This window comes from Anopheles nili, chromosome 3, assembly GCF_943737925.1.
Source record: "Anopheles nili chromosome 3, idAnoNiliSN_F5_01, whole genome shotgun sequence".
NCBI classification, from domain to species: Eukaryota; Metazoa; Arthropoda; class Insecta; order Diptera; family Culicidae; genus Anopheles; species Anopheles nili.
Genome location: NC_071292.1, coordinates 23781189 through 23794436, shown reverse-complemented (window position 1 = coordinate 23794436; position 13248 = coordinate 23781189). Strand labels below are relative to the sequence as shown.

At 49.6% G+C, this 13248-nt stretch overlaps 1 protein-coding gene across 4 annotated transcripts in view; it reads right to left on the bottom strand.

Annotated features, from left to right (window-relative positions):
• Positions 1-12621, bottom strand: part of LOC128726223 (protein NDRG3) — a 30979-nt gene extending 18358 nt beyond the window's left edge. For 3 of the 4 annotated variants that reach the window (XM_053820017.1, XM_053820018.1, XM_053820019.1), the window contains exons 1-2: positions 12295-12621; positions 2-209 (exon numbers count right to left, since the gene is read on the bottom strand). In XM_053820017.1, the coding sequence (XP_053675992.1) occupies positions 2-204 (203 nt within the window). In that variant the 5' untranslated portion in view covers positions 205-209; positions 12295-12621. The remainder of the gene's footprint in view (position 1; positions 210-12294) is intronic. The other variant, XM_053820020.1, reaches the window with a different exon arrangement.
• Between the last annotated feature and the right edge of the window lie 627 nt (positions 12622-13248).

Below are 13248 nucleotides of genomic sequence, written 5' to 3'. Positions count from 1 at the left end.
CCTGGCACTAACAATGAAGGGCTGGGCTCCGGCCACATTGCGCTCCAGCAGCGCGTGCTTGTCCTGGGCCCCGATGGCCGTCCCGATGACGCGCTTCACCGTTTCCATGACCGACTTCGAACCGGACTGCGGCTCGGTGGTCGAGTTGTAGATCGAGTTTGGGCCGCCACCGAGCGAAACGTAACCCCCGTCGGATTGGGGCATCTTGGCTGCAGAGGGTTTGGTGCGTTGGTGTGCCGAAGGAGGGGGTTAGAGTATTGAATTTTGAATTGTTGTTTTCCAATTTAGCCCGTACGTGGTTTTCGCAGCGAGTGGCGTGTGGAGGGCGAAAGTTTTTCGGTGTTTTCCAGTTGTGTATGTGTGTGAGAGTGGGGGTAGGTTTTGTCGTTTTGTCGTCGATCGAAGCGAACGCAATTGCAAATGTAGCGCGCATCGCATCGCGGAAGCCAAAGAAGGTAGGTTGGAAAAATGCACACAAATTAAATCAAACAATAATCAAAACGCATATAAAACCCCGCGCACACAACACAACACACCAACCAACGCGAGGGAGACAAAAAAAACGTAGGAAAACCGAAGGAAAAAGAAAAACGTACGGCCGCGGAAAAAACGGGTTGCAAGGCGCGAGTTTCGGCGGTCAGTTTTATCGCACGTGCAAGTTGTTGTTGTCGATTTACGTGGGTTGCGTTATTTTCCCGCGCCAAACAACGCGACACGCCAGAAACGCAAGTGATAAGAAAAAAGAGAAAAAAGAGAGAAAGAGAGAAAAAAATACGAAAAAAAAAACGAATAAGATAAAATCATGTCGCAAAACGCAAACGCAAACTAAACCAAATGGCTAACTAAGGGAGGTGTGTTACGATGGAAAACAAAACCCGCCACCCAGGGGAAAACTGCATTACCAACACCAGGATACGAACAGGGAAGCCGGGAGATAAGGGAACGCTTTAATGTTACACCAAACGACCAGAATCCAGCCACGGAGAGATACATCAAGAAAGCATTAGCAGTACCATCATACCTCGAAAGCCCCAAAACACCGAAACAAATAAAAAACACACAAACGCAATAGAAAAAAAACACGATCAAATAAACGAAAAACGCAAGCGATACACAATAAATGGTGAAACGTTTGTCTGTGTGATGAGTAATCGTGACAGTAGTGGGTGGTGATATAGTGGGGTTGATTAATGTACAATGTCGGCATTTTCCCGTCGTTCGTCGTTCGCGAGGACGAGATGTTCGCACACACCGGTGATCATGGTGGTGGTGGGCTTTAACACCGATCACTCTTCGAGCGATGGAGGATACTTTTGATTACCCTTCCCGTGAGGGTAATAATACACCCTCTATACACCCCCTACTATGCTATCCCTGCCGTTGGATCACTTGAAGCGCATGAAAGATGGAAAATGAGTAGCACAAGCAGTAAAATGGCACAATTTGCGTTGACATTTCCTTCTCATGTCTCTAATGGCGAATGATCACGCAACGTTCTACTGTTCTACTGTGTTTAACTAACCCCCCACTCGTTCGGGGGGGTGGATTGGAGGCAAGTGTGTGGGGTGGTGATGTTTGTCCACCTATTTTTTGCTACATTTACCCACACACCGACCTTATTCGATTATCTTCGGTCCTTCGCTCAAAACGGCAAACGACACGCAGCGGTTAAGCGCAGGAGCTTCTTCAGTAGAGAGTGCCGTTTATAAGCGTGGGTGCAAGTGCGCAAAAAGCTACCGAAACAACGGATAACCCACCCACGAGGTGCAACGTGTATGTATGTATGTGTTTGTGTGCGGTGCATCGCTGCAGTGGGGGGCAGCAACGGCGACAATGACAAAAAAAAACCCACCCCGATAACGGGGCGTTGGTGTTGGTGTATCATTGCGAGTGACGGTCGGGGATTACGCGACAAAGCCAAGCGTCCATCGTGCGCGATAGCACTTTTCCTTCCCTATCATTATTATCTCTCTGCCTTGCGGCGTATATGGGCCACCTACCTCCCTAGCCCCGATTGCGTCAAGCCATACTACTGCTGCTGCTGCTGCCGCCTCATTCCTGAGGTACAGCGCAAAAAACCCAAACACACATGCATACATTACGTACGGCCGGAGAGGTTGCGGCCTGGGGCTCGTCTTATTGCGCAGAAACAATAATTCAGCGGGAATTGAATTTATGGCTTCCCCAGTGCGACGGATGGAACCGCGGGTTTTTTTTTCAGTTGCTCCGCTTCTTTCGCGGCCGCTAAATCCGAGCCCAAGAACAGGAAACGCGCTCCAGACTATTTACTGTAATTGAGCCGCACTCCAGGGCCTATCATAAGCCTTTGTGAAGATGATTTCACAAAGTTAATTTAAACGCGCGCGAGATGAGAGAGAGAGCAAGAGAGCGATTCCAGACGCAGAGATGAAAGATGAACAACCCTCTCGTGGGGGTTGCTCCATCGACGGCAATCATACAGCAATATAAATCATATCAATTTCTTAATTGCATGCAATGGCCCTCCTGTGCTCAATGCAAGAAGGCTTACATGGTGTCATGAAGTATAAAAACACAGCGAATGCGATCGAGAGATTATTTTCACGAGCACCACAAAGCGACGTTGGTGAGGCTCGCATGTTGGCGTTAAACAAATAAAAACGAGAATTAATTAAACCGACCTGAAGCCTCAACGGTGGTGAGTGAGCTTTCGGTTGTTTGGTTGATGGTACGACAGGAAAGCGGCCGTTTGCGTGCCGAAAAGCCGGCCAAAAATATATGCAACACACCATCGTCTCCGGTTATTGATCAAATGGATCAATCTTTTTACGGTTTCAATTGTACACGCCGCCGATTTTATGATGCATCAATCAGCAAACAAAAAAAAAGAACGCTGTACAAACACGAACGGCGAAAAAATATTGTTTCAGCTCAAACATTTACCGATGGGAGCAGAAAACGAAGTTCAAAGGAGGATCATCGAAAGACAAATTGCCTTCCCATTTGGCACGCAGTTCAACCAGCCAGCGAAACGCAAGAGCAATTTCGCAACGCTCGTTCCACGTTCACGCAACAGTTGTGGAACTCGAGCGATCGCATGCTGTAACCGAGTCGGTTGCTGACTAACGAAAATTTTGGGCTCATTTTGTCGTCAACTGGCGCGAGCGCTGACGCATGAACTAATATCGATCGATTGGAGTCACCCGTTCAAAATCGTTGACTCATCAGCAGACGCCGGCAAATGGGTGGAATTGATTAGCGCCACCAGAGGTGCGAAATTGATCATTCATCATTCACTTCATCTTGGCAACGGTGGCACTGATTCCATCGACCACCGAAAAGGAGGCAGAGTTGCGTTTCAGCAGGCGAATTTGCTGGGCTTTTTTCTGCCATTTCCATCCAGCAAATGCCGAACATTGAACAAGGTCTTATAGACACGTACGTGCGTGCGTGTGCGCGAGGATAATTCAATCTCAGCATCGCACCGATCGATCGAAGGAGAAGCAATTTCGATTGATAATTTTATTACCAAACATGAAAGCCACCCAACCCAAGACCGGTTCCAGACAAAGAGAGACTTGTGCTGCTTCTTCAACATCTCCTCTGTCGGGAAGAACGATCTTTTCGCAGCTTCCCTATTGACCGACGTTGTCCTCGAGTAAATTTTGCTCTTTGTGATTGTTGTTGTTGTGACACGTCATTCAGGAGAGCGCAAAAAAAAAGAAGAACCACTGAATCACGAAGCACAAGATGCGTTGTGTCCGCCATATTATCTTATGCTGATTCGATTTTGATGTCCTTCCACCACAGAATGAGCGCTTGTTTCGCTGTTTATCCCTTTGCACCGGCCCTTGATTGTAACTCACCGGGGAATCGCGGTCACATTAGTATGACAAAAAAAAAGATGTGCTTTATGGGTCGGAAACAACGGCAAAACGCAACGATCCCAAAACCGTGGCATCAAGAGCGACGTTGTCGTAAACTAAAGCCCCACGACAAACGGGACCAGCTCTTACACCGACAACGCCCTCCAGGAGTAGACAACGACGCTTTGCAACACAAAAAGCTGCCCACTGAAGCGACCCATAATCTGCTTGATTATACACAACCGGGGGTCGTGAGCTTTGGTCGTAGTTTTGTTACTTTACTTTGTGGGTTTGTGGGTTTTGTGCGAGCGAAAAACGCCCGATCGCAATAAACATTTCCCGCAAGTCGCCGTCACGCCTTTCGTGATCCTCGCGAGAGATCATTGCCACCTAATGCGCCGCAAGTTTACGGTGCCACAATTCGGCCTTCGTCGACCGAATGGGCCGCAATAAGTAAGTCTTTTCGGAAAAAAGCCAACCCAACCGCAACCACCACCAGGATTATACACTACGGCTGCGAGAACAGCAAAGTTGTCTCATCATTTACAGCTCGGACAGCGGGAAATTTATTCATTAAAACTTATGAATCATTCCGGGTGACCCCGTAACAACCGACAAAAAAACACACACAGAACGGTGCCAACTAACCCGGCCATGGGTCGGTGACAGTTGTTGTGCTCGCTGCAGTCTCGAGGATTACTTCTGAGAAGTGGTTTCGCTGCCACGAGCTGCCCAAGTGCAGCAGTTGCCGTTGGTTGCTAATGGAGTACCTTCCCCGTGTGGGTTGCTGTGATTCTCTCGAATGCAGCGAAGATGCGAAGTGCGCACTGCATCCGTTCCCGGGATCAGATTGAATTAATAAGCCGTTCGTGGACGTGGGGTTGAAAAATGGTCCAACGGACTCGCTTGCGACGAGCACAGAAGGAAACCACCGTTGGAGAGACGTGCCCGTTACGCAATGCTTGCATTAGCTTGATGTGTCTTCGAGGTTCGGAACCTGGTGCTGGGAAAATGAACCAACCACTGCAGCAACCGCGCCATTCACAACATCATTTTTCAGCCAACTGGCGGTGTGTCACGGAGCGGTATGAATAAAGATGGCCCTCATTCGAAACTCTTGCAGCTGGGTTCGTCTTCCTTTAGCAGGAACCGCATCCTTGCCAGTTCGAGCGAAGTTGTTAGCGAAGCTTTCCGAGCAGGAACTTTGCATTGATTTCACCCCCCACCCACCGAGGGTGCATTCGTTCTCGTTAGCATCGCCATCAACCTTCTCGGTCCAGTGTCAAACGTGCGCTGTCTGATGCGAAGTGTTACACATCAAAGTGGCAGTCGTGTTTACCGGTTTCCTAACCCAAAGACAGATGGGGTGAAGGGTGCCCAATGGTGAGGGGGTTGGGGGGGGGGGGAACAGACCGCAACTACTGCAACGGAACTACGGCCAGTCAGGTCGCCGAGGGAGTCGCCCAAGGATAACCGGTGGTTGGGCTGCGACGTCGTTCGTGCGCGCTTGTTTGCGTCGACTTTGCAGAGGCTTGATTGCACGAAAATTGATACAACCACCATCACCATCACCACCGACAGCAACGCGAGCAAGGTGAAGGTGCGGCGCCTGAACTGCGCCTGAGGAGTAGTTCGCGCGTGCCTTTGCGTGTCAAACGAGCGCTCTAGCCGTGACTACTAGAGCTCGAGTTGATTAGTGCTATCGAATTTCCTTTCCCTCATGAAATGACATCCAATATGACAACAAAATGAAGATAACTTTGGGGAGCTTTCTGTGTGTACCTCGCGGTGTACATTGCCGGTGGTATTGAGAGACTAAAGAGGGCCTTTGGAACGTTTGAATTAAAATTGTTTGCATCCCAATTGGATCTATCGTCGCACCCATGTTCTGTTTAGCTGCTTGGTTGGGTTTTCGTTGGAATGGAGATGTTTTGCAATGATTGAACCCCCTAAAGGACGATTTCTGACACATCCTTGACCAACTCATCGAGCTTCAACCACACAACACCCCATTTATCTCCCACAACCGACCAGAGTCCCACCGGAAGCGACCGGCATTGTCTTTCGTGACGTGCCGTTGACATGAGCCTCTCCATTAATCGGTGTTTGAACGGTCATCTCCCCAATGCCCCGAACTGGCTGTCAAAAGCAGTCATCACATCGGACGTAGACAACCCCTAATGACGACGACACGCGGACCCGGGACGTATACACACACACACGCGGAGTGCCATTTCCCACAACAACGGAGTGCCAGAATGGAACCCAACCATCAGCAGTCCCATATGTGGCGCGGTCGTCCACAAGTCTCGAGTGGGTTTTTAATTTTTAATCCTCCAAAACAGCGCACTGGGGCATATTTTCGATCCAATTTTGCGGGCCCGCACGTCGTTTTAGGGGTTTTGTGGTGGTTGTCCGCTGTTGAAAACTGTCGCAGCATTCAATGTGATCCTGCTGAAAGGACACCCAACTTTCGCCATTGTTTCAAGGAAACAAACGGGCGAGATTCTGGCTCAGGGAAAACTACACACACTCAGGCACGCAAGCACGTGGGCATATCGTTTCTGCACTCGGAATGAGACTTGGTGAAACTCTTGCGTAAGAGACCGGCTCGAAAAGCCTTCGCTGGGGCTCAATTTTCGGTGGCAACTTTTCGCGAACTCATCGCCACCAGTAGAGGGAATGGCTCAGGGATGGCCCTAGAGGGGTGCAAATCATTTCGTCCCAACCACCAGAGGGTTTTGCATGCTCGCAGCCCACCGAAAGCCGGCATCATTACGAGGGCTTCCCTTGTTGCGATCGATCGTTTCCGCTTGGTTTCTTGGTCACGCGACAAGTCCCTGTGCGCCTCTAAGCCGCTTAGCAACGCGGATGCGAAACGAAACGACGGATTCCGGAGCAAAACTTTCAGTGTCAACGGTGACCTTTTGGGTGTCGCAACTTCAAACGAAGATGTGCTTGCGTTTGGTTGCGGAAAATTCTACCAATCCCCAGCTGCGAGCCATCCATGGTGTCCATGGAGTGAAATAAATTCATCGTTCATAATTTATACGTTTTGCTCTGCTTCTAATGGCATTTGCTCCATGCATTGGGGTGTATTTTTTTCTTACTTGTTTAACAAACGGCACCCTCCCGCTTGTACCAACAGCATTTGGTCATTTATTCATACCGACCATTTACCATCAGACCGCACGTACACCCCGGGATCGATCAACCAGTGGGTTGCGCCGTTCGGTCGATTTTCTCACACAAAATCGACGAATCGATCACACACGCAACTCCCAGGGCCTGCCTGCTGCGATATTGCCCTCGATCAATAATTTACATTAACGTGCGCCATCATCCTAATCCACTACCACCGCACACGACCCACACAAGCACGCACACACGCGCGTGCTTTCCACACTGACCTATTTGGGGTTGCGGTGCAGCGATGCAAACGGTTGCAGTAAAGTGTGCAAGCTGACCATTCGGCGTACGTTAATGTGCGTCAACGCCGTGGCTCTGACCAAGCGTCACGTGGCGTATTAGGTGGGGGTGAGTTTATTACTCGTTCGCTTGGCATGCTCTAACGTTCTTTGCTGCTCTGGTGCTCTAACATTTATCAGTACGCCAGCGGCTGGAAAAACGTGTGCCACAAACGGAAACCCGTCATTAAAAAGTTAATAGCTCTGGCTGACTTTTTGCCTTCGATTTTACGATGGTTTAGAAAAGATGATTTAGAAGGGTGCTTTAGAGTTTGGCTATTTTCTCTCACTCGCCAGCAAAACACCGCCCGTACCGGCCGTTTCCGCGTGCCATAGTGACACCTTTGCGCGTTTTACGAGCCACCTCTTATTGGCGTGTTTTTTCATTGAACCATGCTTTACCGAACTCCAGCAAAACCGGTTCCAAAACCCACCTAGTCCACGCGCTCGAAATAGGAGCCATTTTTAAGACCCCCATCGTGCAGTTCTCGCGACGCAACCATCACCGGGCGGAAATGTCCGTCGATGCTACATCCGATGCCAAAACACGCATCTTTCGCGATGAATACTAATGCCGCGCACACGACCAAAAAGGACACCCCGATTGATCACGGGCGTGCGCCACAAACCGCGCTGTGTTTCTTCGGTTTATCGGTCTTTTTTCCGCCAAAAAAAAGCTTGGTGACTTTTGCGGGTTGTTCGCCGGTGGACTTTCGGCACACGCCTTCGCGGAACGGAATATTCGTGTTCAAACTCCAAAAAAAGGTAAACCGACATAGAGAAGCACCAAATCCGCAGCAGCAGCAACAGCAAACGGGCAACCTTCTTCGGTAGAAGGCTATCGGCGTTCGACGGACCTGAAGGTGAAGGTCGATCCGGACCCTGCCTGGCTGCGTTGGATGGATTTTATTTCGACCATCGAGCGGCAGTCACACTTGGATCCCATTTTTCTGCGGCCAACGCTTACGTAACCCAACGGTTTGAACGCCCCACACCGGTTCCAACCTGACGGGGCTGGGATGGGGATTATGTTCGATGATGTTGACTCGCAGGAGGACCACTTTCTTTCTACCTTCAAGGGCGCTAAATCTGTGCGAGGGAGAGTGAGCAACGAACGATTACCGAAAGGACGAAAGCATGCCTAATTAACCATCCACAATGCCAACGGTCAATTAATAACAATGCGCACGCAATGCCATTATTCCGGCTTGTTGAAACACGGAAAGAATAATGTGCCCTGGAGAGCAAGAGGGCGGTCGAAAAATTCGGGAAAACTCACCACAAGGTCAATCACAAAGCGCCACAGCACCGAGGGTAGCGCCCTCCGTGGATAAATGGATTCGTTTGAAGCATCTTCTGCACACACACCTTTCAATGGCTCAATCGGATGGTTAAACTGCGGCAACATAATTCCCACGGCCGCCATTTGGACGCACGCCGTGGCTCATTAAATGCGAGGTTGCTTCATCCAGCGGTCCTATTCACCGCTAATCTCCCATTTACAGCAAATAATCACAGCCAAAGTGTGTTCTGGCACTCACAAAGGATGGTGATGCCAGCAGCATTAGCTCAACGATCGAGATTATTCGTTTGATGCTTAATCTTGAACACCACACTTTGATGGACTGAATAAGAACGCTCGTTTTCTTGGAAGAAGGTTTAGTATGGCAGCTAATATTTAGGTTCATTTTCGGTTTTAACAAAATTAATTTCCATGATCTATGAACTCATGGCAATATTTCCTCAGCAATAAGGATGTTTTTTTGTTTCGCATGTCCTACATCGGTTGTGGAATTATTTCACGGTTCATACCCTCTTTTTTTCGCTTCGGTGAACCTTGAGCAAATAAACCAAGAACCCAAACTGATTGCCGTACAACTGATTTGACGGATTAGAGTTACGCAAGATAGAAGCGAGAATAAAAAAAAAAACAAACAAACAAATCAGCCTGGCAGAACAGAAAAAGACCGTTCGTTAGACATGCAATCGTTAGTTTAAACTATTTGCATGCCATACCCGGCCAGGCTAGCATTCCTTTCCGAGCGTCATCTGGTGTAATCGATAAAACAATCAAATCAAAAATCCCACAAACGCTCCCAAAACGGCGATGTGAGCAAACACACAGGAAAATTGGATATTTTAACGCTCATCCAACACAGTGGGCGCGCGAAGCATTTGCACGTGGAGGAAACAAAAAAAAAATGCACAAAAACGCATGCAACTGGCAAACGGAAATACTTCATGCATCCGTGCATCCGCGTAAGGGAGCGAATCCGGCACAGATTGTGCACTAGAACTCCCCCACCCGGACAGTCCGGAGGCACATTTCGAGGCACCGATAAGAGGGCTTAAATTGGAGTGTAAATATTAACACAACGCCGCGAGGGAAACGGTCCCTTGTTGCCGCTAGAGAGAGAGAAGAATTACGTCATACCGGACCGTCGCCGTCGGACCGAATCGATGTTGCATTTGGGGGAGGTTTTAAAATGAAGACCGCTCCAGACCGATGGAGGAAGCAGGTTCTTGAATCACCCACCCCGGACCATGGTTATTTGTCGGTGCGGTGCGGTGGTTATGTAAGCAAAAAGGACTCGAACAGCACCCTGGAATGCTAACGGCCTCGACAGAAGGAATTTCCTCCGTTTGCGGGTGGAGGTGACATTCAAATGAGCGCACCCACGGCGTCCGCGATGGCCGGTTACGTTGGGTCATAGCACCGACCACATGCCCGGTAGCAGAGCACATCATCGTTTAGCAGGTAGGTGAGAAGACGAGACGGCTTTTGGCCAGGACACGCTCACTGTCGCAGGTCTCCCCTCACCGTGAAACGGAGTGTCAAAAGTGGAAAGAGACAAAAACCGAGGCTCAACCAAACATGGCCACAGTCGCGTAATAGTCGCGATTGGGGGCTTTCCACTATGGCTTTTCCACGGGAGAAAACTCTTCGGCCACCGGGTGGAAAACCGAACCTGCATCGCTTCCGGAAAGCCCGTTCACGGCGCGAGGGGGTTGCGTTTTCCCTTTGTGGTAGTGTGCACTAGCCGTTCTCTCTTGGTGCGTTTTTCTCGCTCTCTCTCTCTCGCTCTCTTTTTTTGTTTGACGCAAAAAGGACGACCTGGAGCGGGCCCAATTTCTCAGGCTGCTGCTCGGAAAAGCAGCCAACTGACAGCGAAACCCACCGTTGAGCGTACGGTGCATGAGTGTGAGTGTTTGCACCGACTTTTCCTTCTTTTTCCCCCACCATTGTGCAGGCGATCCGGATCCGGATCGAGGCAAACTGGGACGATTCGCTTATGTAACCTTTTCTGCAGTCACGGAAAAACAAACGTTTTCGCCAACGCAACCGGAAATGGCATCGACGGGTTGTGATTTTGTTGTCGGAAAGGAAAATCGATCTCGGGAAAATCGACCGCTTGCTGATGGGCTTCTCGGGTCAGCCCATCCGTGGGCCACCATCCCCGACACATCGACCCACACACACACACGCACACAAACACACGCACCCCGAGCTGGAAAGGCGCCCCAAATGGGCGCAAGAAGAAACACCCCACGGTTCTAGACACCATTTGACGCGGTTTCGGTAGCAATAATTAAAACGTTCGGGAATCATAATTACCTTGCGCCTTTGCGGGTTGCTCACGACGGGAAAAACAAGCGACTAGATGCCAAAAACCAAGCAAGGACACGGCCGTGTGACTCCGCTTCGAGTGCCAGCAGACGTGGAGGGGGAGAGTTGGGAACTTTTCACTTAGCGCCGAGGCGTCTCTGGGGCCACACTGAACGAAAAACTGCCCGGACACGCAGGACCACGCGCAAAGGATTTGCTGGCTTTCCGGGAAAAGGCCTCAAAAGTGGGGTCTTCAGCAGGGCAGCCGAGAAAAAAACCGTTTGGAACCGTTGTGTAACGCTTTCTACCCGTTTCCGTGCTCGAGACTGGCGAAAGGATACTGACGTTCAGGCGAACACACACGGGACAGACATGGGGGAAAAACAGCGCTACTCAGTTTTTCCACCGCCCAGCAACGGCTCTCTCTCTCTCTCGTTCGGTTCTACGAGCGAACGATTTTTCTCTCAATTCGCTCGACTGTGGTTTCTCTCCGAAAAGGATACACACATCTGACAGTTGCTAAAACCATCGAGAAAGGTAAAAAAACCTCCTCGTGCTGTTCGCCACCTGTCACCTGGCCGTCCCGTATCATCCCGCCAATGGCCGTCTCACGTCGTAGGGAAATCGGGAAAGCCGGAGGGCAGTAAAACACCCTTTGGAAAGGAAGAACGTGGAAAACCCCACCACGTTGCAGAACGAGAGAAGGTTGGTGCATTCCTGTTCACCAGCACCAACCCCACAGTAGGTGCACTTTCAAAACAGGACCTCGCGTTATGACACAGATCCGGCACCAGGACGAAGTTCTACACAATGCAAACACCCTACTAGACTACTACGGACAGGCTACTAAGCTTCTACGCAAGAAAAAAAAACACACAAACATCAAACACGTACACAGAAAGCACGGAAACACGATCGCTTACACAAGAACTTAGATAAGGACAGGCCGCATGATGCATGGGAAAGAATCGGTGATTTATGCTGCCATCGCCGTTTCCCATGGAGACGCGACGGTGGTGAAAATTACGAAACACGCTGGAATGTGTGATGAGCGAGGAAAATCAATAATCAATGCCTACTGCAAGGTTCTAGATTACGGTACGGTACGGTCTACCCGTTTCCGCGGCGCCCTTCGAAGCGCGCTTCGCAAAACGAACTGGACTAAGGACTACCAGCGAGAACGCCACGGGTGCGTACGGCTCGTGTTAATAGACAGTTTCCACCACCTTTTGCTAAGATCGGCTAGGATCTACTGGTCGAATGCTAGTACCTAGCGAACTAATCACTATTGCAAATCGGGTTAAAACAGACAAAAGGGGGGGAAATCAAAGGGAATGTGAGCACGGGGAACCGATCGGGACACAGTCTTACATACCTTGTAACTTGCTTTACTGGCGTGGAAGGAATCGAATCGGAAGTGCCACTCCGTGTCTCACAAACGCGACCGATCAAAACAACCTTTAGCGAGACCGGAACGAGACGACCCACCAGGTGACGTTAGATCACTCGCGTAATAAAAAAATCCAACGCAAAACCTGCAGCGCACGCCTCTGCTACTGCTGGGAGAAGGGTCACCGAAAAAATTACACAACTCGCGTTGGGGCCACACGGGATGGGGCCCTTTGTTGCTCTGGGCGAAACACTCCGGAATCTTGGCTGCCCTCAGTTGCAGCTGCGATTTTATGTTGTTTACACGCGAACTGCACAAAACACACGGGGAAATCTAGATTAGAACTCTCGAAAACGATCAACCTCACTGGTGCACGGTCGCGATAGAACGCACTAATACACTTGGCGAAGTGCAGCGCAAGTACGCACGTCTCTCGAACGCTAGAGCAACAGTAAAGTGCCCAGAACAAGGTGGCAGCGGGATCTCGCACAATATTTTCTCTACGCAAAACTTTACGCTATAAATGGAGCTCGCGCAAGCACCTCCGTGCGGAGCGACGTTTCGGAACAGGGCAGGGTTGGTTAACGTATTCAGTCATCGTTCTGTGCGCTTGTCAGACTGGTTTCGAAATGGTGCCAAAATAGCAAGCTTTCTTTTGGTCAAACATGCCATTTTGTGTTCCGAAAATCTCGTTAAAATGTCGAGTAAAATGGATTTTCTATGCCAAGATCATTTGAAATTTAGTTGTTGCTATTTAAAGGCTGAATAACAAAGCTTCTTATATACAATAAAAACTAAGGTAAATGAGGAACCAGCCCTGTGGATCGTTTGTTTTGACACAAGCGTTTCGATACAGCCATGTGCGCAACAACATCGCAACAATGTCAAATTTGAAATATATTCTAATAAATTTAATTAACTCTTTCCAACTAGTTTTGT